This window comes from Talaromyces rugulosus, chromosome V, assembly GCF_013368755.1.
Source record: "Talaromyces rugulosus chromosome V, complete sequence".
Taxonomy (NCBI): domain Eukaryota; kingdom Fungi; phylum Ascomycota; class Eurotiomycetes; order Eurotiales; family Trichocomaceae; genus Talaromyces; species Talaromyces rugulosus.
The window spans coordinates 1,557,420-1,584,666 of record NC_049565.1 but is presented as its reverse complement, the minus strand read 5'-3'; the positions used below and the strand labels follow the sequence as shown (position 1 = coordinate 1,584,666).

General features: G+C 45.9%; 12 protein-coding genes across 12 annotated transcripts; 8 read left to right on the top strand and 4 right to left on the bottom strand.

The window, feature by feature from the left end:
* Window positions 1-143: 143 nt before the first annotated feature.
* TRUGW13939_09095 (uncharacterized protein) lies at window positions 144-499 on the top strand (the record flags this gene model as incomplete). The annotated part of the gene is made up of 2 exons (XM_035492220.1): window positions 144-227; window positions 299-499. The coding sequence occupies 2 exons, from the start codon at window positions 144-146 to the stop codon at window positions 497-499; spliced, it is 285 nt and encodes a 94-aa protein (XP_035348113.1).
* Window positions 500-1,833: 1,334 nt separating this feature from the next.
* TRUGW13939_09094 (uncharacterized protein) lies at window positions 1,834-2,517 on the top strand (the record flags this gene model as incomplete). Its single annotated transcript, XM_035492219.1, has 2 exons — window positions 1,834-2,162; window positions 2,211-2,517. The coding sequence occupies 2 exons, from the start codon at window positions 1,834-1,836 to the stop codon at window positions 2,515-2,517; spliced, it is 636 nt and encodes a 211-aa protein (XP_035348112.1).
* A 251-nt stretch (window positions 2,518-2,768) lies between these two features.
* Window positions 2,769-3,741, bottom strand: TRUGW13939_09093 (uncharacterized protein; the record flags this gene model as incomplete). The annotated part of the gene is made up of 2 exons (XM_035492218.1): window positions 2,769-2,980; window positions 3,045-3,741. The coding sequence occupies 2 exons, from the start codon at window positions 3,739-3,741 to the stop codon at window positions 2,769-2,771; spliced, it is 909 nt and encodes a 302-aa protein (XP_035348111.1).
* An 855-nt stretch (window positions 3,742-4,596) lies between these two features.
* TRUGW13939_09092 (uncharacterized protein) lies at window positions 4,597-6,167 on the top strand (the record flags this gene model as incomplete). Its single annotated transcript, XM_035492217.1, has 5 exons — window positions 4,597-4,622; window positions 4,709-5,402; window positions 5,456-5,584; window positions 5,641-5,756; window positions 5,807-6,167. 5 exons carry the CDS (start codon window positions 4,597-4,599, stop codon window positions 6,165-6,167), a joined length of 1,326 nt encoding a protein of 441 aa, XP_035348110.1.
* Window positions 6,168-6,349: 182 nt separating this feature from the next.
* Window positions 6,350-8,120, top strand: TRUGW13939_09091 (uncharacterized protein; the record flags this gene model as incomplete). Its single annotated transcript, XM_035492216.1, has 5 exons — window positions 6,350-6,367; window positions 6,427-6,615; window positions 6,679-7,610; window positions 7,681-7,835; window positions 7,891-8,120. 5 exons carry the CDS (start codon window positions 6,350-6,352, stop codon window positions 8,118-8,120), a joined length of 1,524 nt encoding a protein of 507 aa, XP_035348109.1.
* A 377-nt stretch (window positions 8,121-8,497) lies between these two features.
* TRUGW13939_09090 (uncharacterized protein) lies at window positions 8,498-9,443 on the bottom strand (the record flags this gene model as incomplete). Its single annotated transcript, XM_035492215.1, has 3 exons — window positions 8,498-8,877; window positions 8,931-9,112; window positions 9,163-9,443. 3 exons carry the CDS (start codon window positions 9,441-9,443, stop codon window positions 8,498-8,500), a joined length of 843 nt encoding a protein of 280 aa, XP_035348108.1.
* Window positions 9,444-10,206: 763 nt separating this feature from the next.
* Window positions 10,207-11,578, bottom strand: TRUGW13939_09089 (uncharacterized protein; the record flags this gene model as incomplete). The annotated part of the gene is made up of 2 exons (XM_035492214.1): window positions 10,207-11,371; window positions 11,451-11,578. 2 exons carry the CDS (start codon window positions 11,576-11,578, stop codon window positions 10,207-10,209), a joined length of 1,293 nt encoding a protein of 430 aa, XP_035348107.1.
* Window positions 11,579-12,694: 1,116 nt separating this feature from the next.
* Window positions 12,695-13,272, top strand: TRUGW13939_09088 (uncharacterized protein; the record flags this gene model as incomplete). Its single annotated transcript, XM_035492213.1, has 2 exons — window positions 12,695-12,922; window positions 13,048-13,272. 2 exons carry the CDS (start codon window positions 12,695-12,697, stop codon window positions 13,270-13,272), a joined length of 453 nt encoding a protein of 150 aa, XP_035348106.1.
* A 1,243-nt stretch (window positions 13,273-14,515) lies between these two features.
* On the top strand, window positions 14,516-16,414 carry TRUGW13939_09087 (uncharacterized protein; the record flags this gene model as incomplete). Its single annotated transcript, XM_035492212.1, has 4 exons — window positions 14,516-15,068; window positions 15,126-15,239; window positions 15,296-15,557; window positions 15,625-16,414. 4 exons carry the CDS (start codon window positions 14,516-14,518, stop codon window positions 16,412-16,414), a joined length of 1,719 nt encoding a protein of 572 aa, XP_035348105.1.
* A 3,971-nt stretch (window positions 16,415-20,385) lies between these two features.
* TRUGW13939_09086 (uncharacterized protein) lies at window positions 20,386-22,964 on the top strand (the record flags this gene model as incomplete). The annotated part of the gene is made up of 4 exons (XM_035492211.1): window positions 20,386-20,796; window positions 20,852-20,949; window positions 21,021-21,794; window positions 21,848-22,964. 4 exons carry the CDS (start codon window positions 20,386-20,388, stop codon window positions 22,962-22,964), a joined length of 2,400 nt encoding a protein of 799 aa, XP_035348104.1.
* A 1,515-nt stretch (window positions 22,965-24,479) lies between these two features.
* On the bottom strand, window positions 24,480-25,109 carry TRUGW13939_09085 (uncharacterized protein; the record flags this gene model as incomplete). The annotated part of the gene is made up of 4 exons (XM_035492210.1): window positions 24,480-24,672; window positions 24,735-24,802; window positions 24,887-25,021; window positions 25,092-25,109. 4 exons carry the CDS (start codon window positions 25,107-25,109, stop codon window positions 24,480-24,482), a joined length of 414 nt encoding a protein of 137 aa, XP_035348103.1.
* Window positions 25,110-25,862: 753 nt separating this feature from the next.
* Window positions 25,863-27,089, top strand: TRUGW13939_09084 (uncharacterized protein; the record flags this gene model as incomplete). The annotated part of the gene is made up of 3 exons (XM_035492209.1): window positions 25,863-26,133; window positions 26,195-26,837; window positions 26,894-27,089. The coding sequence occupies 3 exons, from the start codon at window positions 25,863-25,865 to the stop codon at window positions 27,087-27,089; spliced, it is 1,110 nt and encodes a 369-aa protein (XP_035348102.1).
* Window positions 27,090-27,247: the final 158 nt, after the last annotated feature.

Below are 27,247 nucleotides of genomic sequence, written 5' to 3'. Positions count from 1 at the left end.
TTCACTGTCGTGTTTTTTTTATCGTCTTGTCGATTTGCAAGTGCATCAATCTGTTCTGTTTTCAGCAAAAGACAACTTTGAAGAAACAGGATTGACAGTATTATTTACTTTTTATTGTTTTCTACCCCAAATTAGTAATCAAAATGAAGGCCTTTCTGTTCGCTGTTCTTCTCACCCTACTCTTCCTCCAAACTCTGGCTGCACCCGTCACCACCAATACCGAAGATGTAAGGTTCCTCTCATTCTGATAATTTTATCTATACATGTATTAACTATCGATACTTCTCTTTTTTAAAAGGCAACCACAATCCACAAAAAAGAACACAACCCTCGCAACTCCCATGGCTACATGGTCATCCGTCGAGGCAACATCATGCCGAGAGTCCGCAAGCTGCTTCCGTTTTTGAGCGCGTTTGGAAATTTCGGGCAATCCGGACACAAGAAAGGCGGTAAGACGCCTACCTCAAAGGCACCGGCTTGCTTTGAATGGGGTTTTTAATAGGAAAAAAAAGTGTAGTGCGTATAAAGTAGATTAGAGTGTTGGCGGGGAAGGGGTGAGAACGGGGCATCAAACTAGTGGAGGATATCGTCTGAGGTTGAGGATGAGCGAAAGTATTCTAATTTCGATGTATGTTTTGTTTTTTAATGGGTTTTCCATTGTTTCAGTGTTATGCCGGCTGGTTCTGGATCTAGGAAATATTGTCGAGCCATTCGAGCCAGTTCCCTAATCGACACAAGAAACGGGCTGTCTCGAAATGTATTTCTTTGTTTGCTTTATCAATTAATATCTCCCACTCAATAATTAATTGATACTAATAGCTAATGAAAAGCAGTGGTCGCACGCAGTTGAAAGTCAATATACATAACGACCGACCGGCTATCAGCACCGGAAACCTGTAGAGTTTCTCCAGATGTCCAGGGCTACTCAATGTAAATTCTCTTGTCATACCTTTTAATTCGTTACTGACTACTGAAAGATGGATTGGTGAATAATACATGGAAAATTAAAACTACCTCGTTACCAACCCTTTATTTCCGCACATAGCATGTCACGCAAAGCGCCATACAAGATGTTACGTAGTCACGTTTCTGAAATAAACATCAAATATCTTTGAACTTCAATGTTCGTTGATAGCTCTTACACTTGTGCTAACTGGGCTGGTGACGCATACTGACTTTTTTTTGGCTTCTGCCTGTATGGCATTCGCCCGACAAGATGACACGCCTTTTCCACTTAGGGCCCTGTCGGAGTTGAAACTACTCAATTTTTGTAGCGTGAAGGCACAGTAATATCAGTGAGTAATGTCCTCCGCTACGTCATTGCATATAATTTCAACTTTAAAAGCGGCGTTTGGAAATATATGCACTGCGATCTCGTAGATTTGCCCCAATCCTAGGCGGCGTATTAGGAAATATATTCACAAAGTAACATGAGTTTCTACGACTATATCTTATGACCAGAATGGCTGCCTTTCTTTTGTAAAAAGGGAAATCCTGATTGACTCGCCAGTTGATGTTGGTATATTGGCGGTACCCAAAAAGCTCCTGAACTCCAGGTGACAGTTCCGTAATTAATTAATGAGTCCACGGCGTGGCAAATTCAGTTTGACTCAATGTTCTAAACACCAGTATAGTCATTTTGAAATTAAGATAAATGAGTCAAGTTCGTGACATAACTGAGTCAATACTTCAATATTAGTGACATGGCAGCTTTGACTCATACCTAAAATCGTAACTATATAAACTTCGTGCAATTCCCAAAAGTCCCTGTGCCTTTCTTCTACTATCATTATCACTTTTGACTTAGGCTTTTATTCTTTACTACTATCCAAAATGTCGAACGATTGGGAAGTTCTTGAGATGTTCCATGACAAAAAGGAACCAATCATATTTAATAATAAAATCCAAGCCTATGGAGACCTACGTGAATCTATGCGCAAATTCAACCTCGCTATCTTGAACAACCATGCAGAGTCAAATAGCATTGCTTGGATCGAAGGTATAAACGCGGAGCTGTTAAAGCTTCAGCCACTCTTCGACAAAATAAGAGAACATAATCCATGGTCGAGCTTCCTTGAAGTATTCGGAGATGCCAAAACTCTCGCCCATGTTAAACAGCGTGACCTCAAAGACGATTGGGGATACGATTTTAAGAAAATCCAGTTTGTCTTTTCCCTGCCCTCGAACTGATACATTTCTGACTTTGATAGGGAATGGAAGGAGCTACACTACGGAGAACTCCAGAGGGACGGTCTACCGCCATTGGAAGCAGATTTCTTCGTCGAGTACAAGAGATCGCCTTATGGGGTGTGGAAGGAGAAGTACGATGACTATATTTACCCTGGGCCACCGGGCAACAACAGTTTCGACTTTGCTGGTAATGGTAGCGAGGATGATCCGAGGTGGAAAGATACGGTATCACGGTTCAGGGACAAAAAAACAGTCTGTCGATGCCATCCAAGTTCTCTAAATCAAGAGCGGCACCGTCATTGGCTGAACACTGATGAATACATGTAGGATTCACTCGATAATCCTGGGTGATTTTAATTTCATTTTCAGCCTGGCATGCCCGGTCCCCCTTATCAAATTAGATAGCTCAACCAAATACATTTTCCAGCGATTAAAGATATTCTTTTGATATATATCTAGGTTTAAATAGTAGAACTTGAGGTATGAAGCTCAAAGGCATCGACTGCATATATGATATAGCTGCACGCTAGGGCAATTAAAAGCCCACTTAAGTTCCGAAGAAATAACCCTACGTGCAATTAAGAATCAGTAGGAGAATTCCAATTAGATTTCCACTCGGAATTCCCAAACGGCCACCCTCCAAGTCCTATGCTAAGTTGTCCGCTCTCTTCAATCTCTTTCGCTTGAGCCTTAAGCTCATCTACATCCCAATTTGTCCACAAGTATTTTCCCTTCAAAAACCTTGCTTCTGGGCTTGCGAGCCAAACATTGAAGCTCGCTGGCAAAGAAACTACGTAAAGCCAAAAGGTTAGTTTCATGGTATTCCAGTCTGCAAACTTTACATTCCAGCTTACCGTCATCTGAGAAACCCATAGCAGCAACACCTCCTGCTTCCTTGTTCATCGCAGTGTCAACCACGCCAGGCTGAATGTGAAAGATGCTCATTTCCGGGTGTGCAAATCCCAGCGAGTTCCAAAGACGAAACACTCCCAATTTGGCTACACTATAAGAAGCAAAACCGGGGGCAAAATTCACATGTGCAGCAGATGAATTAACATCAATGGCGACAGCATCCGGTGCAGCGTAGCGAAGAAATGCCTGCGCAACATTTAACGTCCCCTTGAGGTTTTTGTGAATGGCATCAAGAAACTTCTCTCCATCCGCATCTCTAACAGAATCCTGGGGGCCAATAATAGCAGCGTTGCTAACCAAGACATGGATTTTCCCGTCGCCAACAAACTTCGAAAAAGCCGTGTCTACTTCGGTCTTGTTCGTGACATCGGTGGAGGCTGCAAATACCTCTACTCCAGCCGACTCACGTTCAATCAAGGCTTTGGTGTCGAGAAGGGGCTGTTCCCTACGGCCAAGGATGGCGATTCGAGATGCGCCTGCTTGGGCGAAGTAACGAGCGGTCTCTGCACCAATGCCAGTGCCCCCTCCTGTCACTATCACAGTTTTGCCTTTTGCAGACAGCTCTAGACGCGTGGGAGATATGGACTGGTATATATTTGAGTGCCATTTTTTTGTGGGGGATGGAAAAGGAGCCGCCATGGTGATTGTTTGAAATACTAGTAGTAGTAGTAGTAGCTGTATGAATGGAATAGTTTAAGCTGTTTGATGCGAAACATATTTCCATGGAGAACAATGTCCATCTTTATATATTGCTGACTTTAGCACTTCATCTCATTAACGGGATTGTAGAATTTGTAAAGCCAAGTATTTACAGTTCAATATTAGTAGAGAAGAAGGCGAAACTGACGTATTTACAAGGTGTTCCGGCCAACGGACAACTCTGAAATCCTTACAAAAATGTTCCGTCCGACGGACTTGGCTGAATGGAAATGTTTCCAACTTAATTCAATTCAAATGTATTGCAAAAATCGAATCTATACCAGTATAAGTAAGTGGGAAGATTATCCATCTATAATTATTAATCCTTTTTCTATTGATCACTACTCCCCCTTTAGAAGCAAGCCGATGACTTTTTCTTTGGTATCTAGAGTGTAAAGACCTACTACACCTACATTAAGTAATAACAGTAAAGATAATGATTTTTTTCAATCAACTTTTTTCAATGACGATTAATTTTTATAGTATAATGAAACGTCTCACCAGGGCCATGTAGTTTCGAACCTGGTTTTGAAGAGCAATTGCTGCTGACAAACGATTCATGCTGACAAATGGGGCCAACTCCCATGTAACCCGGTGGGCAATTCCACTCTCCATTTTAACAATTCCCATTATCGGCTAACGGAGTTCAATTTTAAATGTATGAAGAAATGGATCAAGGCGACATTCTGCGGTGCGCGCAGTGCAATAAACCGTTTGATAAGCGTGGGTGGGCTTCCGCCATGCACTAATTCTGGCCTATTGACACTGCTTTTCTAGAGTCCACATTGAAGAGACATGGGTACTACTGTCGGTCTCGAAAAGTGGGTAACACTACTCGCCTTCGGTCTTGTATTTCTTGTGTCAGAGCGAAGGCACGTTGCGATAACAGGCGGCCTGAATGTTCTAGGTGCGCGGCCAAGGCTGTTGAATGCCATTATCCAACAAGTACAAAGTCCAGAGAGCCAAAGCCACAAATCCAACATAATTATAATGATACGTTAGAACTGCAAAGGGTATCACCTTCATTGGTGACAGCTTTCCCTGGTATCGAGAACCGTGAAGAAACAAGTACCAACGATGATATACTTCACGGTATATCAGATCCGGAGTTCGCAAATTTTAGCCAGCAAAACCTGGACTGGACCGTACCCGATATCAATTTTTCTGAGTTTTTAAGTCCCCAGGCAAACGACGAAGCCATTCAATACCTATCATCGGAGTCTTCAGCTTTGATCCGGCATTCGACAACTCAAATAAATCGAGTTCAAGAGTTCGCCTTTTCACCCAATATATCAATGTCCATACAGCCTTCTGGGACTCCTCGATCACTTGTTCTGAGAACGGGAATGAAGCCCAGCGCTCAACGAACTGCCAATCTCATGTTTCATACCCTAAAATCTTACCCTCTAATGATTCTGCGACACAAAACGCTTCCACCCTTTATCCATTCGCATCTAATATCTTCCAACACTAAGAATGTCGATATGGAGCCACTAAATAATTGCATCAGTCTGTTGCATATGATTAGCAGTGGAGTTCAAGGGAGCCGAAAACTATTCTGGAAGAATGTACGGCTAGAGTGCGAACGTCTGTGTGAAAACGTATGTTGACTTTACCGCCCTTCTCGGAGGAGACTGACAGGGCATGGCTTTAGATTCTGAACTTAAATAAATGGGAGATTCTTGCTGCTATGCAAGCTATTGCCATTTATATTCTCATCAGACTGGACGAAGGCGAGACTGACTACAATAACTTTGATTTATTATTACTAAAAACAATCACCGTATGTCTAGCTAACCGCTTTCCTTTCACTCTAGCTCTAATCATGGAATTATATAGGTACTATCTAAAAGATTTACCAATTTCAAAATGACACACGGCACGCAATCTGAGCACTATGACTATGGTCTCGATTCCAGCTGGAAAGACTGGATTTTTGAAGAATCATGTCGAAGGTTAGACCTCTGCTAATCTTCGAAGCCGTACAGTTGCTAATTTAGAAAAGAATATGCGTGATTTTTCAAACCGTGAATATGCTAGTTTACTTCGAGCCAGCGGCACTCTGCGATCCCAACACAGACCTTATCTTCGCGCCACTGCCTGCGAAGAAACAGCTGTGGGAAGCAGCTGATAAATTTTCGTGGAAGGCGGAACACGATCGAGAGTACGGCGCCCTTAATTATTTTGGCCTAGCCACAAATGGTGACCTGGTTAGACTGGATGTTGGTAAGGCATATTGTGGTGATGCATCGCTGCTTCATCAGCCATTGAGTAGTAACAAGACTACTACAAACTGGGAGGAATGGTGCTCGGGGATGGATGGGCTTGGTGGACTCATCATGCTTGCTGCTTCTTTGGTAGCGTAGTCTTTTTCGAATATTCTTATCTTCCTATAAAAGAATATAGACATATCGTGATAGTCTTTTTATAGATCAATCACAAAGTTGTGGGTCCACAGTAGCCTATAAGGTGGGGGCTGCGATGTCTTCATGCCGCGGCGCGTACGACGCGGATCAGACTGAGATCAACCAAACATCATCCTTCCAGCATGAAGCGGACTTACGAGGTACAAGCCTTTTTCTAGAAAGGAAACTCTTTGATAATGCCTGACGAGTTTGGATATAGAATGCCCTCAAACTCCTAGAAAGCCGTAGGCGCACTGCCCGGCCAAAGGGCGTCGCTGCAAGGCCTATCACACCAGCTCCTCAGCCAGGGAATCCCACTCACACTTCTACTCCCAATGGCAGCAATGCTTTACGCGGTGTGCCGAGTCTTGTTGGGATGCGAGAGTGGTTGCAGTTATTAGGTCACTCAGTACGTAAACACCAACACCGACGTTCCCGTCGTCCTTCTCACTCAATATAAAAAAAAATACAGGACGACGACATCAACAAGCTCAATATCATTCACATTACCGGCACGAAAGGCAAAGGTAGCACATGTGCGTTTACTCGTTCTTTTTTGCGGGCACATGGCCTGCGGACTGGGTTTCCGAGTCGTATTGGATTGTACACCTCTCCTGATCTGCGCTGTATTCGGGAAAGAATACAGATTAACAACAAGCCGATCGGTGAAGATCTTTTCACACGATACTTCTTTGAAGTATGGGAGCGTCTCACAATTCCATCCTCAAGCGCAGTATCAATACCAGAAGCCGTCCGAGAAAAAGGACCGCGATTCCTGCAATTTCTCGCCATAGTTGCTTTCCACACTTTCATTAATGAAAATGTTGACGCAGCGATATTTGAAACTCACCATGGGGGGGAGCACGACGCGACAAACTTCGTGCAGAAACCGGTTGTCACCGGGATCACATCCCTTGGCATGGACCATATCGCACAGCTAGGTCCTACAGTTGAAGACATCGCCTGGTACAAGGCCGGGATCTTCAAAACAGGAGCCCCAGCCTTCTCAGTGCCGCAAAAGGAGGCTGGCCCCGCTTCAGAGGAGGTCATGCGCCGTCGAGCCGCGGAAAGAGGGACGACATTGGAATTTGTCCCTGTCAATAAAACACAGCTTCCCAACAATGACAGGGTGCTTAGTGTCCCTGTGCAAAAAATCAATTGCTCACTAGCGCTGGAGCTCGCCAGTGCTTTTGTTAAAATCAAAACTCCCGAAAACCCAATCACGGCGGATGATATAACGCAGGGAGTGACAAATTTCTCCTGGCCTGGGAGGTTCGAAATCATTAGTGACGGGGATTCTCAATGGTTTCTGGACGGTGCACACAACACGTTGAGTCTGAAACAGGCTGCAGAGTGGTTTTCTAAAAATGTCAATACGACTACTGATATGTCTGCAGCGCGCAAGTACGTTATTCTATCCTACCGAGGATTGCTTTTATATGATTATTATATGATTAATCAATCTCATATTCAGATACCGTATCCTCGTTTTCAGCCACTTTTCCGATTCACGTGATGGAGAGGCCCTTGTCGACTGCCTCGGGAATGCTCTTCTCGAAAATGACGCTATGCCAGATCATGTCATTTTTACCACTTACCATGAGCGAGAAGACGGTTCCACGAGATTTGGTTAGAATTTTCTTCAACCCCTCTATACGCAGATAAATCGGCTAACCCTTCCCAGACAAGTTCTTAAAAGTGCCTGAAACACCGTTCCCCGACTTTCGGGGTATCTATTCTGATATCTGGAAGAAGCTTGATCCAAAGGCTACAATATCAAGTGAGCCGACAATAGAAGAAGCCCTAAATCTAGCCAAATCAGTGGCTCGAAATCACGGAGGAATGGATGTATTCGTGACGGGTAGCTTGCACTTGGTCGGTGGTGTTTTGAATGTTATGCAACCAGACATATAAATCTACGTAACTAAAATATAGGCTAATCAACATGCGACACTGAACTCTTAACTATTAATAGCTAGGTTACTATTCTCGGCATGTTAGCTGCTAACCAAGATGCCTTCGGCTAGTTGGTCAGTCCTTATTATCTAATAACTATAACTTTAAAATACATATAGGTTCTATATATACCTATGCAAAGCCTATTTCTGGCTCTTCATCAAGGAGTATTACATGTAGTCCCGTCATATTGGTATCAATTGCTGGTATGGCCGATATTTTAATCTAATGTTAGCTACCTTCATCAAGACCCAGAAATTTTCTGTCTGGTATGATATATTCATCATTTCTTGTTTAGAAGAAAAGCATTTCACATTAAGATTTGGAATCTTGTTCTAGTTCTTGGGAAAGTCACAGTCCTTCGCTAGTGAAATGGAAGCATCCGCTAACTTTGACAGAGTACTGGTCTTGGTAATCAGAAGTTCCAGACATTCAGTACCTAGGGGGAGCCTCAGTGGTGGATCTGGATTCGGCGAGCTAACGACTTGCTGAACAATTGCATTTGCCACTCGTTCCGGATCTATGTCCTGTTTGCCATCACGTTGGGTAATGAAGTTCAGCACGAATTCGGCAGGAGTAGCCTTGTACGCTTCCGGTACGTGAACATGCGAAACTTTGTCTGTATCAACAAACTTTGTTCTCATCTCGCCCGGCTCTGCTATGATCACTCTAATGCCAAACGGAGCCAACTCGCCGGAGAGGGATTCCGATAGTCCTGTTGATAACCTTATTAGCATTTGAATAATTCCATTACTTTGTTGGACTTACCTTCCAATGCAAATTTAGACGCAGCGTACATTCCAACTCCAGGGTGTGCCGCCCAGAACACTGCGCTTGTGACATTGACAATGACACCTTGTTTTCGTTCTCTCATATGAGGAATCAACGCCTTCATCAGCCGCATTGGACCGAAAAAGTTCACCTCCATTATTGACCTTGCAGCCTCGGTACTGTTTCCTTGTCAGTATGAGTATGCAAATAAAAAAGGTGGCTTCAATACCTGTATGTCTCGAGCGGTCCACCATCACCAAAGCCAGCGTTATTCACCAGCACATCAATAAACCCATGTTTCTCCGTGATTTCCTGGATCAAGTTCTCCAAGTTGTTGCTCGAAACGTCGAGTGGTACCCATATACCCCCTAGCTTTTCTATTTCTACGACGTATTCTGGAGTTGCGTCGGGATTGCGTGAAGTAGCAATACATTTATGGCCAGCTGAAAGGACCATACGGGCAAGGTGGAGACCGAGTCCCGAGGAACACCCTGTGATAAGCCACTGCATATTCAATGACCAAGAGAAATTTCAAACTGATGATGAGAGGATAATAGGGGAATTTGTTGTGGTTTGTAATAGCTGAGATACTGACGACGGGCGTTTGACTGTATTTATACTTTTCCTTGAGGATCTTGTATAGTTATAAGCCGGTGTGATTCATTCTCCGACGTTAATATTGAGCCCTACTTCTAGTCCAATAATTTACTGCAAAACAAGATATGTTACGTGTATGCAATTTAATACGTTGGCGGCCCAGTTGGTTACTTTGAGTGAAATTGCGGATTTGTATTGTGGAAAACCCGGGGTAATTCCGAACTCGACTCAGCTCAGTCATAGAAAGACTTACTATGCTTGCCACGATAGTTATGGGTAATATAAACAAGAAGGGTAAATTTGGATTGTCAAAAATAAGCATATGAGAGAAGGGAAAATGAAGGCTGTACCTGGAAGTTAATTTACAAATTATGTTTGAAAGTTGGTGGTGCCTTATTATTGGTCATCTTATTCGTGCTCTAATAATTTGCGGAAATTTTTCGAAGATTTGCGTCTCGTGCTATTGTTCCGAAACCCGGCCTTACTGGAGCTACGTAATTCCGCTTTCTTGTTGTGATCCATTTTTGTTCTAAGAATTTATTTCAACCTGTTGGCAATATTTCTACTTATGTGCCTGCGAAAATTTGACATACGGACGTTCAAAAAGCTCATGTATTCACTTGTATATTCTAATATCCTAAAGCTAAGAACATACTTGAGCCATCTATATCCATATCTATGTAGCCTTGCGTGCCACCCAGATCGAAGGCCGATACAAGTTCTGTAGCATACTGTCTGGGTCCTGAATATAACCGCAATAAGGTCTGTCGGCCGGAGGTTGTCGTACCTCAATCGTAAATCCCATGCGCTGCACAAGATGGAATACTTCTTCTTCGGTCAATTCGACATTTCCAGGCTCACCAATACCGTTATTTTGCAGTGATAATGCGTGCTCTTCATTTTTTGCCGTTTGCCTCGAAGTATTCTGAGAATAACGGCGGTCATCGTTCTCGAAATGCCACAGTAAGGGCCCAACGTTGATCCATAAACCACCTGGCTTCAGACAGTTTTTTATTGTTTCGATGTACCGAATCAAATTAGGACTTGTGTCGATAAAAAAGACCGTGGCCACGGCATCGAATGTGTTTTTTTGTGTCTCCTGAGAATACAGTGGAATAAAATCGGCAGCGGACATGCCCATGTTGCCAAACGTGGAACTGCCATCTTCCTTTTGGGCCAAGGCCATGGCTGAAGCCGGGTGTGCATCTGGTATCATGACTTTTTGTAATTGTTGTTTCCTTGACAAGAGGTTGGAGAAATGCAACGCAAATGGGTATAGAGCGTGCTGGCGGATTCCTCGCGAGTGGTTCAACATCCAGCTACTAGCTAGAAGCTGATGGTAGGAAATTTCATTTCCTTCTACTGTATATCCGGCAGCGCAGATATCAAAGACGAGGCGTCCTAGTCCTGCTCCGGGAACCAACACACGGATGTCTGACCTAGGTCGATCGGGGTCGTTTGCCAGTGATTGATCCAAAACGGCTAGCACTGGGTCATAGCAAACCTCTCGCTCGCGTTTGCCTTCTTCACTCCAGTCACGGTAGAACTGCCTGATGGTCGAGTGCGCTTTTCCTACATCGGTGTTTGTAGCAGTTCCGTGCCAATTCTGCCCCGCATCATTCTCGTCTGGAGTGGCTGGCAATCCAAAGGACTGCAGACCGGTCTCAAGAATAGCGTCGGCAATGTCGGCGTTTGTATCTATAGCGTCATCCACTTGGTTGAAAGTTTCCAAGATGGAAAATGGCCGTTCTGCCAGTATTTTCCAGTGCGCCGAGGGCAAGGCATAGAATGATTGGCGGCGGCGGTGTGTGATGTTCAGATGCGCTGTCCGGCGGTATTGTCTCCATTGAAGTTAGTGGCTCGGATTTAAATCATACATGGCAAGATTAGAAATGCGATTATCTATAGGCACAACCCTACCTAAAAGAATCCAACGCGGCGAACAGGACTCGGCGTTCTTCTTGGTCAGCGAAAGGGTCAAAGTCCCCTTGCCAGCTCTGGTTCTCGTCGGCCGCAGCCATCTGGCCGGGATAGTTGTCCTCCGCCATGTGTGTAGCTGCCTATCTCGCCCACTGCCACTAAACACGCTGGTGTTGTCGCATGGATTGTTTGTTTGCAGTGAAAATCGCCAGTGACAACGGAGAACGGCAGAAAGGCCTTGGCCAATCGGCAGCATTCCACGATTGCCGGTGGGGCGGCCGTGCGAATCACATAAAATGTCAACAAGATGTGATATATCAGACCTTGGGAAGATGTAATAAACGATAGAGGCAAAATTATAGAACCAATAGGTGATTTTGGTGCTTAGGAAGTTTCAATTATTCAGGGCATACACAGAAACGAATCTTCCGGGGTATGAACAAAACGTGTGAAAAACATGGTTTTTTACTGGCTTTTTTCAAAAATCAAATATCCCGTTGCTTAAAATCTAGTGTCTCAAGTCAAAAATAACTTCGTGTAGATATTCTAGGTCGCCATCCCAGACGAAAGTTTCCCTCTTACTGATGGACCTCGCTCAAACTCAATCCAACAATCTTCGATTCTATAAGCAGTAGTCTCATACTTGATAAGACAATCTTGTTCCGCGATTGTTTGGATTTCGCCTGCCACGCCGTGCACGCTATTAGTATTACTATTTTCTGAGGATGCTGTCACAAAAGCAGGATAATCGCCCCACATCTTACAGGCCCAGCCAACTAGCTTTGCAGGTTGAAGCTCGAGTCGATGAGGCCTCTTCAAAACCTTTGAAAGACAGGAGCAGTCCATAAGGGTTCCGTAGAAGAAATAATATTCCTTTTGGAAGGCAGGGTGGTGTGGTGTGATTTCATCCTCTGGATGACTCATTGTGAGGTTGATATTCGGCAGAGGTTAACAACTTGAAAAAGAGCAGAATGCGTCAACTATATTTGGATAGGTGCTTTCCACCAAAAAAATGATAATTAATTTTGACATAGCAGTATTTTTTCTCTTTCTTCGGGGTAATTTAGTGATGAGGACTTCTCAGTAATAATCGAGGCAGATATCTTGGAAAGCTTAACGTAGACTAGTCCCAAAGCGGTTAGTATCTATATCGCAGCCGCTTGAGTATCGCTCGCTCGCTGTGTGCCTGTGGGGATGATTCTTCACCCTTCAGTCTCTCCCCACCAAAAACAAGCCCAGCCAATATGGAAACTGAAGCCCCAGCGACTATTGCCTCTCTCCTAGAACCGGCTTCGCCGTCGGTAAAGCCGATTGAGATTTCGTTTCCGTTGCCTAGGACCCCGCACACGAATGTGCACGTCCATCTGACCGCCATGGCTACGTCAACCATGGTGTTTCTCTCGACCACGAATGCTGGAGATGCAGGCTCAACAGTGAAGCCAATGGGTAGTTTTGTTTATGCCATGCCTGATGTGGGTTGCCCTTGCTTTTCAATTTTTGGACCTTGGGATGGTCCTAATGACATCTAAAGACTTCTATCTTCATATATTTTCTATGCACGCCATTGTATATAGCCATAGCTAACAAACTATTTCAGCGCACAAATTCCCGCTCAACAATCTCTACAACACTTTACACATCCCCAGGCAGCATTGATTACGCCACAAGGGCTGCCAAGATTCTTGCTCGCAGGATGAACGTGCCCGTCTATGTCGGATGCAATATTGATCCTGTCGTCACGGGTGCAACCGTCGAGGAAGAGATGGAGGGGTTTTCCAAAATGATTGATACGATCATGAAACGATGGGACAGTAGGGAGTAGTTGAGACTGAACTATTTTAATCTGTACATAGCGGGGCTTGGGTATGGTTAAATGAATTCGGAGTTTGTTGCATATAACGAGTCGTATTCCTTCCCTTCATGTACTCTTCGGAGTATATTGAAAATGTTTTAATGTATTGGTTCAAATTATTGAAACGTTTTTTTACATCAATACTGGACAAGTAGTATTCATTGTCAGTGCCCTGTTCAGAATGGTAGATGCTATAAACTTGCAGACAGTTAAAAGAGCCACGCCACAAGTCTCTTTGTATGCGATAATTCAAACAAAGACATGACATGAGTGGAGATTCCAATCATGCATGCACTGTAGATCGCCGATCCCTAGCTTCTCTGGAATGTGACTTGCATCGGACATCGCATTCGGTACGTACTTGACTGACGCTAGGGGTAGAATTGTTTTATCTTAGCTGCATAATTGATTGTTTCAAATGGTCTTTACAGAGTCGTCCTATACCAGCTGTATTGATCTTGATCAATACATTGGGCTCGGTGCAGGAAAAATAACACAAATACACCAGTTGAAAGAAATTAGGCGTTGTTATTCATTAGGCTGTTTTAGTTGAATAGGAACAACTTGTTTACTCGGTGATAAAGGTATTATAACAATAAGCTACATCCTGCAGGTTTAGATGACAAATTCAGAACCTGATGAATCACCAGACAATATAACAAAAGTAAAATAATATGGGGTCCAAATACCTAGGGTTAGTAGTTGGTTGGTTGACGTAGGATAGGATTGTCCAAAGTCATTTATTATGAGCTGAAATATCCATATTCCCCAAATAATCAACAATAACATAGTTAAAAACTAATGATGATTTCGCGGGTCAGCGTTAAATAGACTAATTAGACTAAGGTATACGAAATATAAGATTTCCATAAATAGCGCGCAGCAATCAGATTTATCACGACACAGCCAATCACGGCCCGCGAAGGACAGCCCTAACTAGCCACCCAGTAGTGTGTGCACAGTCCAGGATTCAGCCTCGAATACTGAACGCTGATTGAACATGTCGGGAAAAATAAAGAGACTAGTTGGATGTTTATTTTAGCATTTGGGACGCTTGACAGGCTGCTTAATTAAACTTGTCATCTGGAATAATGCTGCCTCGTGGAGGTCCCACGATGATTGTACTATAAAACCAGAGAGAAATCGCTGCCAGGACTTTTCACTTATTAACATTGAAATATCATTGAAGCGTTTTAAAACAGACAACAACAAAATGAAGTCAATCTATACACTTGTCCCCTTTTTCTGTGTCGCTGGTGCGACGTCCCTCAACTACTGCCCCTTTTTAGGTGCAGTATACCCTTCCCCAAAGACCCTCTGCAACGACACAGCGTTTCAGACAGTTAAGCACAACATATCTCTTTCTCTCGACGCGATTATTTCCGGAAACTCGTCTCTTCTGGGTTCCACCTACGTCAGCAACACAACCTCGCTTTCGGTGCAGATCTGGTCGACAAGCAACACTGAACCCGAGTTTGAGTACTATTATACCTCTCCATTGACCAAGAATGCCACGACTGGTGTGACCGAAGTCGATGAAGATACCGTTTTCCGAATCGGCAGTGCCTCTAAACTATGGACTGTGCTTTTACTATTGATTGAAAAGGGCGATGCAATCCTGTCTGACCGTGTTGTGAAATGGGTGCCTGAGCTTGCAGACGCGGCCAGAGAGATTGGCGATGATTTCAATAGGATTAACCATCTGGATTGGAGCGAAGTGACGCTTTTTGAGTTGGCAAGTCAGCTATCGGGGATCGCCCGCGACTGTAGGTTTCATTTTTCGGGTTTTATTTTTTCAAAGGCTTATGTGAACATTTGGATAGATGCATTCGGAGATCTCATCACCCTGGGGCTTGACCTCACGCAAGATGGCTTCCCTCAGGTCTCAGAAGTCCCCCCATGTGGTACTCTTGCGGCAGGTGCTTGTAACAGAACCCGTAAGTATCTTGTCCTGAAACAGGTTCATAACATCAAAACTAACGTAAACGTAAAGAGTACCTACAAGGTATTCTGCAGGCACACCCAACTTTCCCCACGGCATATGCGCCCAGCTACTCCAACGCCAACTTTCAGATTCTCGCTTATGCCTTGGAGGCGATGACCAACGAGACCTACGACACGTTGCTCAGCAGGGACCTCGTCAAACCTCTTGGTTTGGAACATCTCACAAGCACGGCTCCAGCGGACAAGTACGGTATTATTCCATGGGACGCTATCACCAGCTATTGGGCACTAAATACTGGCGACGAAGCACCGTAAGCTCTTTCTTTCTCTTTCTCTGATAGCTCTGGTAGCTCCATTGCTAAAAAACAACATGTACAGTGCCGGTGGCCTCTACGCATCAACCAAGGATATGGTAAAACTCGGCCGAGCCGTTCTCAACAGTACCCTACTCTCACCGGCAATGACGCGAAGATGGATGAAGCCGGCAACGCATACGGGCTCGCTGACCGCGTCCGTTGGGGCGCCCTGGGAGATCTACACCATTCCTACCTCGCGCGCGGTCGACGTGTATACCAAGTCAGGCGACCTGGGCAGCTACTCGAGCATGACGGCACTCTCCCCAGACCATGGGGTGGGTTTCACAATTATTGCTGCTGGGAACGACACCACGGCTGTAGTGCAGACGCTCACGCAGGCGATGATGGAAATGCTGGTGCCGGCGTTGGATGCAGCGGCCAAGGAGGAAGCAGTTGTGCGGTTCACCGGTACTTATGCACACCATGGCAGCAACAACAAACCCAATTCTTCAATCAGCATCACAACTGATGGCGGCCCGGGACTCAGGGTTGAAGACTGGGTCAATGACTCGGTTGATATGATTGCCACTATCGAGGCGCTCACGGGCTATACGTCAACGCCGTCTGTGCGACTGTATCCTACGGGATTGGAGAGTTCGGGGCAGGTTTCATTCATTGCCATAATCCAGCAGCTTGAGAATATGTCGTCGTCGAGCGATGTTCCGTGCACGACTTGGTTTCAGGTAGACTCGCAGGTGTATGGGAATGTCGGGGTAGATGAGTTTTTGTTTGAGGTGGATGGCCGGGGAGATGCTGTTGGGCTGTCGCCGCGGGCGTTGCGGACTGTGCTTCCACGAGTTTCGAAGATTTAGATTACGAGGTTAATTTGTACAGGAATAATAATTATAAATAAAGAATAGAGTATAAATTGGATGTAAATTGTATCAATGTATATGCACGGGGAAGGCTCGGCACATTCGGCTGCTTTTCCCTTCCTGGCAATGCGGAGCTGTCAGGTGACGGCGGAGAGATTATCCGGGGTCCTGATTGGTCTGTCTACCCGCACTATACCGGATCCAGAACTGAGTAGAAGCAGGGACGTGATTGGCCACCGTGTTTCCAGGGTCCAGTGTTTGCGCCGTTGCGGTTCAGGAGTATTATTATTAGGTTATTAACAGGGGAAGAAAAAAAGTGTTGACCTTCCCCTTCGGTCGGGCTCGGTTGGATGGACTCTCGTTTCAGATCCAAAACGTGGACCGAGATGGAGACATTGAGGCAGTGCTGGACGCTAGTCGGGATTTATTTTACAGGGTACAGAGGTAACAAAAAAAATTTCATCTTTCTCCTGGGGGCGGTTTAGCCAATAGCCCAGTGCATATTAATGTAATCACTAATTCTATCTTCAAAGTTGGATATGTAAGCAAGCCCTCTCTACATACATGTACTTTAAAAAAAAAAAATCAATATTCATGCCTTCCGGGATAAACTAAGGTTAATACTCCGTACCCCATACGGAGTATAGCGGTAAGAAAATCAACCGAGGTCAAAAAAAGAAAAGCTTGTACCCGCTGGCCCAAACGCAAATCAGAATGCATTGATGCAGAGTTTGCGGGGTCCGAAAAAGGAGGGCCGAACTTTAAACGAGAGGGAAATATGATTGAAAGTTGGAAAAAAAAATGTATTTCCCTTTCGGAGTGGGTTTTATGATAGGTCATCAAAATAGAATGAACCACCCCCCGGTCCATAATTCATGCAATAATATAGGCAGATGCAAGCAAGACCAGGGAATGCCCGGGCTGCCCGGGTTGGCATGATTGGGGGTGAGAAGAATCGATCGCCAAACTGGGAATAAATCACATCAGCAGATTAGTATTAAACTTTTCGACAAGAAAGAACAATACGACGTGAGAATACGAGAACGGCATGGTTAGCCTACATTGGCATATGTATGGTCAGTAATGGTGCATGTATGGAGAAAATGATGCTTATAGCTCGAAGCGAGAACTCTTAATATTAAAATTTCATATACAACTTTGTCCTATTGTCGACTCACAAGCGGCTCGCCAGAGTGACACCAAAGTGGGGCGGGCCACGGTCACATTGGGCCGAACTATGCACCAATTCTTGCATGTGCTGTCAAATTTCAACACCTAGTTTACGCTTTTACGGAGTGCATTATTGACTTGTAGTTAGTAGTACTTGGTACGTGCCAATCGGCTGATTGGTATTGGCATTAGTATTAGTCGGTACCCGGAATCGGAAGAGGGAATTGGACTCGGGGTGGTAGTCGAATGCCGACGGCACGTGGCCCAAGTCGGGTGGTGATTATATGAATGCAAATGGCATCTAGATACACCGTACAGGGTCTATGATAATATCACGTAAGGCTTTGTATTCTGTCATACAGATAAGGGCTCGGGTACCGTGACCTTTAGGTCTGAAGCCAAGAAAGGCGGCGAGCCTACCGTTAACTAGTCGACCGTCAATCGGTTGGCGCCGAACCACGAGTTTTGCTCGGGTGTCCATGCCTAAAAGTTACGGCTAACCAGAGCCGGAGGCGGGCTTATTGATTAGCTTGGTTGGCGGCTTGATATCACGGGATATCACGAGGGGCCAAACCGCCCGCTGGATAACGTGCCTGTTTTGCTTGATTGCGAATTATTTTATTCTAGAGGAGATATAAAAGTATACATTGTACAGAATAACTTAAAATTAATGAAAAATAAATGAATGAATGGGCGAGTGGTAGTAAGAATGCTTGGTGTAATAAATTACGGAATTTACAATACGTGACAGACACGGGAAGGAACATGCGGGCGCTATGACCAAAGCGGGTGATGGTCTCTCGTCGGCAACGAGCCGTGCAGAAGACGGAAGATCCCTGATGGTTCTCCAGATCTGGCTTTCATTTTTTTTTGCAACAGACCTCTGAACACCCCGTATTTGTGAGTAGGCACGGGGTATGTATCACTTCCGAGTACAGAGTACAGTACTATGTAATAAAATCATGCCTCGGCTGATGATTGGCGGCGGAGCCTACTTCCGCCCTCGGATGCTCGGGCCAAACTGCTAGCCCGAATAGGTAATCCGCTAGTCCGGAAGGGGAATCGCCGGCCTCGTGGCTTTTTCCCCCGGCTTGTTTGAGACGGGCGTTTCAGGTGCTTTTTTTCACTTTATCATCAATGATCATATTATCACCACACCGACTCCTGGTCATTATTATTATCCTTCTAAGCGCAAGGTTTCTTACCGTTCGCCATCTTGTGTCACGGTGATCGGGCCGGACAGGACAGGCCCACATCCACGCGCCTTGCTTAATTAGAGTTTGAGCATATCATTATGATACTTAATTACTTTTTATACTTATAACATACTACAGTTACCATTCATCACCGATACCGACAGTGATAGATTGGACGGACAAAACTGGAAGATGTGGAATGAAGAGTCCCTGGAATGATCCGTCGGCGGCGAATTGGCAATTGCGTGCAGATCGCAGACATGGGGCTCCCCTTGCGAGGAAAGGATGGGCATGATCAACGATTCCTTGCTGATGCATGTGTGCGGTAGCGATTGGCTGTCCATATGTATGCTAATTAATAGTCCCCCTTCTCCGGGACTATCAATAATTCATGTACTCCGTGCTTGGTCGCCGAGATGCGTAATTTACCTAGTCAACGTGGACATACGTACTCTGTATTTCAAGTATGCGCGCTGATAGTATGATAATAACAACATACCCCGTAAAGTATACCCTGTAAAGTAGTAAAAGGATTGTACCGAAAAAGCAACGCAAGTCGGGAGATTTCCTAGTGACCCACCGGTTTGTGGCTGTGTTGACGGCAGGCTCCTATTGGCTGCACGCGAGTGATGACAGGTTTTGTTTGTTGTTTCTGGTCTGTTGTTATTTTGTTGTTTGCATATCATTGGTTTTCAATAATAATAATATCTCCGTATATACTCTGTATGTTACTTGAACATAAGTACTATTATATTCTTTACTGTCCTCTATCGCATCTAAACTACCAGCGTCCAGACCCACTCCCCGCCTCCGCCTCCATGCTTATTTTCTTGTTTCAGCTGCCCGGGCCCAACCGAGAGCGTGAAACTTCGATCGTAGCCGTGCCGTGGCGACACCACTACTAGTACTAGTAGCCCGCTCGGCCCAGGGCTGAGAGATTCTTCTGTTTCTTCACGTACGCTTACCGTACCGTACCCATACCGTTCCGTTCCGTACGCCGAGACGTCATCTCGACGCCCTGACTGGCTGTATTGGCCCTGTTACCGCTGACTCGCCTCCTCGTCCAGAGTAAGAGGAGTATAATTAAAAATACGCCTCGCTTACCAGCTGCCAGCTATTAATTCCCATACATGATACCACCATAGAACGCGCCCAATCACCACGCCCTGAACCCGTGGCCGAGTCAGGAAGAAAAATCCTGGCTGGCTCTCGTCGGTATTCAAACCCGGGCCTGCCCTATTGTTGTCCTTGTTCGTGTTCTGGTTCTGGTTCTGGTTCTGCTGGTTGATTGATGCTGGCCCGTTCCTTCCTCTTCTAGACCTGGCCCTACCTGCCCGTCGCTCTTTCCCTCCATCCACCTTTCACCGCCCGCCATTTTGCCTCCCCTCCTCTCGTTGCTGCTGCTCTTTCTTCCTCCTCTCTCTTTCTATCTCTCTCTCTCTCTCTCTCTTCATTTCTCTCTCGCTCGTTGCCTTCACTCGCTCTCTTGCTTGTCATCCTTCACCGGCGCAGGCGTTGGCAGCTTCTGTTGCCGTCTCCCGGAGTCGCCGTCTACACCTCGACATACATGGTGAACCCGGTGAGCTAACCCGCTTTGCGACGATGAATACATATCCTCGTCAGTCGTCGAGCCAGACCCTGCCGGTGTACGAGCCCACCTCGTCAATGGCTTCGTCTCTGGCGCCGCAGGGGCCTTTCCCCCCTCCGTCTGCTCTGGCTGCTGCGCCGCCAAGTAGGCCGGGCAGCGGACTGCAGATGGCCCATCTGCTCCATCCCCCGCCCTCCCAGATCATGTCCATGCCGACTTCATCTCCATATGCCCATTCCTACGACTCGGCCTCGGGCTCTCCCGCTGACCGCGCCTCGATCCTGACCGACGCAACGGGATCGCTGCCTGATGCTCCGTCGCTGCTTCCTGTTGTTGGCGGCCCCGGTCAGCCGCAGCAAAAGAGAGCCTATCGCCAGCGGCGAAAAGACCCTAGCTGTGATGCCTGCCGTGAGCGCAAAGTCAAGGTGAGTCCTTTGTCTTGTTCTTGTTCATGCCGCGATCGCCATCTAACCAGTCCAGTGCGATGCCTCCGAGTCATCCAGCTGTACCGAGTGCTCGAATCGCAAGGTTCGATGCCAGTTTACCAAGGAAACGAATAGGCGCATGTCTTCCATCAAGTACGTGCCAACTTTTCAACGGCCTTGTCATCTGCTCTGTATTACGACTACTAACTAATTTTCACTCGTAGGCAAGTGCAGGATCTGGAAAAGCAATTAACTTCAACCAAGCAACAGCTACATCAGCTTCGCTCCGGGGTCATGAGACCGGATACTGCGATGGACATTGATTTCGATATCAGCGGGCAGCCGGTCTTGAAACTGCCCGATGTTGGTTATCGACCTCCCCGACGGAATCGTCCGCCAGTGCCTCAGGACCTCTCTGGAGCACGCTCTAGTATCCGCAAATATGGCCGCGGAATAATCAAAGTGCCGCCACCATACCGACAAGCTGCTTCATCCAACGTCATTGCAGAAAACGCGCCGGTGCTTCCCCCGAAGCCCGTTGCTGATCGATTGCTCGGCCAGTTTCACGCCTGTATTCATTCTGTGTTGCCCATCATTCACTGGCCGAGCTTTACGGTCGACTATGAACAAGTCTACCAGGCTGGGACCTTACGAGGGGCACGGCGGGAGTGGACAGCGGTCTTGTTCGGCGTTTTCGCTTGCGGTTCTATGCACACGCTCGAACCGAACAAGGAGAAGGAAACCCGAGAATTTCTCCTGACCTCTCAAACTGTAGCCGATACCTGGTTAGACGACTTTACCCTTGATCAAGCCCGAGTGGCTCTCCTCACCAGCATTGCTTTTTATGAAATGAATTCAAGATCCGCTAGTTGGGTGTGGCTCGGTACAGCAGTCAGAATCGCCCAGGACATTGGCCTGCATATGGAATCTGGCCCTTGGCCCGCGGTCGAAGCTGAAATGAGGAAACGGCTTTGGTGGGGAATCTACGCATGGGATAGGTATGTTGTCTGTGTTCAAACCTCTGGAAGGTACGATTTTCTAACCTGAACAGGTTATTGTCTCTGGAATTAGGCAAACCCATCTCAATCCATGATCAGGATTGTGATGTTGATCTCCCGTGTCCCGTTGACGAGCAGTTCATATCAGAAGCCGCCCGTGTGCCGGAGGGATCACAAACGAACCCTCTGCTCGCCATTATCCATGTCGTGCGCTCCATTGGCCAACTAACCAAGACATTGAAATCGCCAGTGATTAGTGCGGCCACTCTCGAAATATTTGATCGCCACTTCAACGCTTGTCTCGCTACGTTCCCCATCAATTACCACCCTAAATCAGACCATTATCTCGACCCTAGCTCTCTCGCACCAATCATTTACCTACAGAACGCGCGTCTAATATTGCATCGTCATAACATTTCACCACATTGCCCTGCGGAAATCCGGTATCCTGCATTTGATCATTGCCTTGCGATTGCCATTGATACGACTCGAGTTCTTCAGCGCTGCATGCATCCGTCGTCTGCATCTTCAACCTATACGAGCACCCGGGGGGATTGGCAGACGCTGTTTGCGTCTTCAGCAACGACGCTCCTATGTACTCACATCTGGCGTTGCTTGCTTGTTCTCATCTTTCGAGAGGATTTTGCGACTGCATCGGTTTGCATACAAGCATGCAAAGCCATTGGAAATTCTCACGTCGTTATGAACTCTCACGGTCGTTATGTTTCGTTTTTCCTAAAGTGTCTTCTGGAACGGTTGCAACACGGCAACAGTCAACCGCTGGACCAGGACGAAGAGATTATTGCGTATGTGTCGGGAGATATGCAAGGCACGACTGATGGCAGCTGGATTTGGCAAGGTAGCGAGACAGGGAGTAAACTGGAAGCGATACCATCGCAAACATCCCCGAATCTAACGGCCCAAAATGGCGGGCATGGATCCGACCGGGATGTTGACTGGGAAGGATGGGATTGGGTGGAGCGTACGGTTGACTATCTTGCAAACGAGCTGCATCGACGCAATCAAGAACGAAGAGAAGTCCCGGCGGTTGTTCCACGGCCTATCGAGCCACAACACAAGCTGAGTCCGGACTCGATGACAAGCACCGGTAGTGCGATTCCACGTTCGAGCCCATCCAGTTCACGCATGACTATTGCAAATATCATATAATCGACTATTTTTATATCATGATACGGCATTTTTGAATTGTGACTAAACAGCTAGGACTGTGCATTATCAACTCATTTCGATGGCGTTATACCATACCATGTGTCTATGCGGGGGTCGGTTTGTACATTGAGCATTGGTGTTGTCTCTTGATATGAGCTTTTTGGCCCTATTCTTTGGTTGGATTTTGGATAATGACTTATGATTCTTTTTTTCTTGTTGACCAGGTGACATCATTAGGAGGGTTTTTGAACCGCATATCTTATCATCGGCTCTTGTATGGGTTAGGTCGACTTTTTTTTTTCTTCTCTGACTCTGGAATTCTCATTTGATAAGCTGCTGCTTGGAGAATATCTTGGTCAAAATGTATTCTTATTAGTTGATATATTTATATATTGAATATTTACATAACATTTGAATAATCATGTGAGATGCCAAGGAGCGCTGCATTGCCGCTTTCTGCTTAGCCCGAGGAGGACTGGTGAGCTACCACGGTTCCGGGCTACCACATATCATATCAAAGATGTATCCAATCAACACTTCTATACGCGAGATCAATGACAACTCTTGGCTGATTGTAGAGAGCCTATTGCTTTGTTACCAACAAAAACCGTCTCCCAGCCTGGCTTTATGGAGCGATGGCAATGGGGCTCTTTTCTCTCTTTCCAGCGCCGCCTCCGCTCCAATTCCCGAAACACGGCCATAGCCACTAGACTTTAGTACCCTGGAGGTCCATTACTATGCAGACCTCTTAGGTAATTGGTATTTGATTGTTCTTAGTAGAGTGCCAGGTCTTACTTTGCATAACATTTGGTAAGAAATAAACAAAACAGTATAATAAGAGTGTGTATTCTGTATTGTTAATATCTATAAGTCCCTAATAACATGGATAGATGAAGTGATTAGTGGGGTTGATAGAAATTAGTTAATAGAATACTACCTAATTAAATCCTATACTAAAATATCTTTAACTCTAATAGTCTTTATAAGACTTATAATAAACTAAGAATAGATTATTTGTCTCTTATTTTCTATCATTATAATTTAGGACTAGGAAATATTCTTCTTAATAGAACTGATAGTTCTATTAGCATCATTAATTAAGAAATAGCTGGGTATATTCCAAAAAAATAGATTTACACTAAATTTCGCTGTTCAAGTGGGTTAGATTTGATGGGATGGCCTGGTTTAGATATTCTATAGCATGATTAGAGGCGCCGTGTTTCCCAAAAGCTAGAGAAATTAGGATTTTCAGATGTTGTCGAGAATTGGGCAGCTTGGCGGGTGAAATAATTGAGGAATACCAATAGCTCGAGTAATTGGAGTACGAGGGTAATAGATGACAGTATACTAGTAGTTTCATGGCCTAAGTCAACAAGTATTAGGTACGAAAATACCACGTCAAGGTGCATATAAACCATGCCCTATTAGGTGTCCGGCAACCGCTAGATATCCGTGCTTGATTGGTGAACTTTTGATTCCTTGAAAGAATTAAATTTACATTCATAGATGCACCCCCTAAACATCAAGATTAATAGCCTTTCCAAAGCGCGCATAGAGCGCACCCTTGAGTTGGGTTAGCTCCTCTCGCAATTCACCCAACGAGTCCTCGAGCCGAGAGACTTCTGCATCGATCTCTTCCGATGACGCCGTGAGCAACGACTGTGCTTCCTCGAGCGGGAGATGCACAAACGAGTCGCCGATTTTGTATCTAATGATATCAGATTAGCCAGACTAGCAGAGAGATTTGAAAGGGGTTGTTGTGTGTCGTACGGTACGAGTTCATCTTCGTCTGCTAGTTCCAATTCTGTTGAGACTTCGTCTATATCTTCCTTGTCTTTCTGCTAGTTGTTATTCTCTCTCCCTCTCTCTCTCTCTCTCTCTTTTTTTTTTTTGTCGTTCTACTTTGACAAATGGGTACATACTTGCTTCGCTTTCAATCGCTCTTCGAGGACAGTCTCGCGCTGATGCAGCCGGCTAAACCGATTGATCTTGTCCTGATCTTCGCGACGCACCTCGTTGTCCTCTCCGCCTGCAGTGGCCTCGTCATCTTTTGAGAGCTGCGTGGATAATAAGGTCTTTTTAGCCCCGCCATGCGAGAAGCGAGGGGAAGGGGAAGAGAGAGCGCACCATGCGATGTTGCAGCATTTTGAAAATTTGGGATTGTGTAACCAGACTGAGACGACAAGGAAAATCAAGCGGGATTGATATCTTTTTGTGATGTGTATAGACGCGATTCCTGACTGGTGTATTTATTTGGTTTTTGTCGGGGGTTATGTGTAATCAATATGTATTGATGAAGAGTCGAGCGATGCAGGCTAAAGGCGATCCCGCACGTGGTCTGTGCGCCATCTATCTATACTTTTCGATGCAAGTAGAATCGGTTGATAGCTCCATGTCGGCATACAATGGCTTATTTTGACGATGCTGGTATTAGTTACCATACGTGAAATAGATTATGGCAAAGTTCTCCTTTTTATCTAGCTCGTACTAGGTAGATACTACATAGGTTGACTGCCTTCCGCAGTGTATTCCTGCAAGACACGACCCTGCAATTCCATTTCAAGCGAGTGCAGATTGTTATGATCTTCATCCTCAGCAGACTATTAGAAGTACATTCATATATACTATTCCATTTGATAGTGCTTCTGGTCATCCTGTTTTGTCGTGTGACATCGACGCTGCTTAGCCGAGTCCGGCGGTCTTGGCGCGCGACTCGCGGCTCGTCGCAGTCACCGTCAAAGCCTCTGCGAACAACCTCCTCCATCAACTAACAGGGGGCATTTCTTCATTGTACAACCCTATTCTTTCCTATCTATTATACCATTACTCTCTTTCGAGCATTGAAAAAAAACACCGATAACGAGAAAGGGATTCCCGTTTCCTTCTTCCCCACCTGCCATGCGCGTGCTCACCCAGCCCTCGCTGGCGCTGCTGACAGCTGTGCTATCATCATCCCCTTCACTAACATCTGCCCTCGGCTTCTCGTGCGCCGATATCCGCGTCGACGATGTGCATTTCGATCTGAGTCCGCTCGGCGGCGTCCATGAGATCTACAACGCCACCCATCTGGATGGGTACACGCAAAACACGACGTATCTGATCAACATTTGCAACATTCTGGGCGGTGCTTCGCACTTTGAAGGCGCCTACTGCGGGACGTCGAAGAACAGTATGTTTTGCTTTTTCTTTGATAAAGATTTTTTGGGGGCTGTTCTAACTTGGATTTATAGTCTGCGGCTTTGAAAGGACGATATACGATGACGACGAAGACGAAGACGAGCACCCGGTCGAAGTGCGACCTCTCCCTATTGCCGGACTGGATCCCGCTGGCGGCGGCAGCAAAGACCCAGAAGTCACGCGTTTGAAAAAGCAAGATGCTGATACAGAGGGAGTGCGTGTCAAAATCGCCGGCGGCGAGATTCACGAGCACGGCCAGAAAAAAGGCAAGCCGGCCTCGGCTGTTATCGAGTTTCAATGTGACCCCGACCGGACGGGTTTGGAGGGTCTGACAACGGAGAAGTCTGAAGACTCGGATAAAAATAAAGAGGACAAGGACAAGGACGAAGAAGAAAGCAAAAAGCGTTTCCGGCGCGAGGATGATGAGGACAAGGACGACGACGAGAAGGAAGGCGATGATGAAGAAGAAGAAGGCGACGATAAAGACAAAGACAATAGCGGAGATAAAGCCGATGGCGAGCAAGACACCTCCGACCGAAGCCTCCAGCTCAAGAGCTTCGGTCTCGTCGACGACAAATACTACATTCTCCGACTCGACTGGAAGACCAAGTACGCATGCGAGAACTATCTCAGCGACAACCCGTCGGATTCTAACGGCAGTGGTCACTGGGGATTCTTCACCTGGTTGATCATTATGTAAGACTCTTTTTTTTTCTTCTAAATTTCTTGTTTTTAAACTAATAATTCTGTAGCGTCTTCCTCCTGGTCGCTACATACCTCATCTTCGGCTCCTGGCTGAACTACAACCGCTACGGTGCTCGAGGGTGGGACCTTCTCCCCCACGGGGACACCATCCGTGACGTCCCTTATATTTTCCAAGACTGGTTGCGCCGGGTGATTAATACCCTTCAAGGCCCCGGTACGAGAGGAGGATATGCTGCTGTATAAAAAAAACCAAAGTTACAAATTAGCTTTTTTTTTTTTCCCTCCCCGGAGAGCCTGTTCCGGATCTACCTGTTGGAAATTAAACCCTCTCTCCCATTCTTATCAAACGCATCAGCGAGCGGCGATGACCCCTATATTCTTCTGAGGTGTCTTTATTTTTG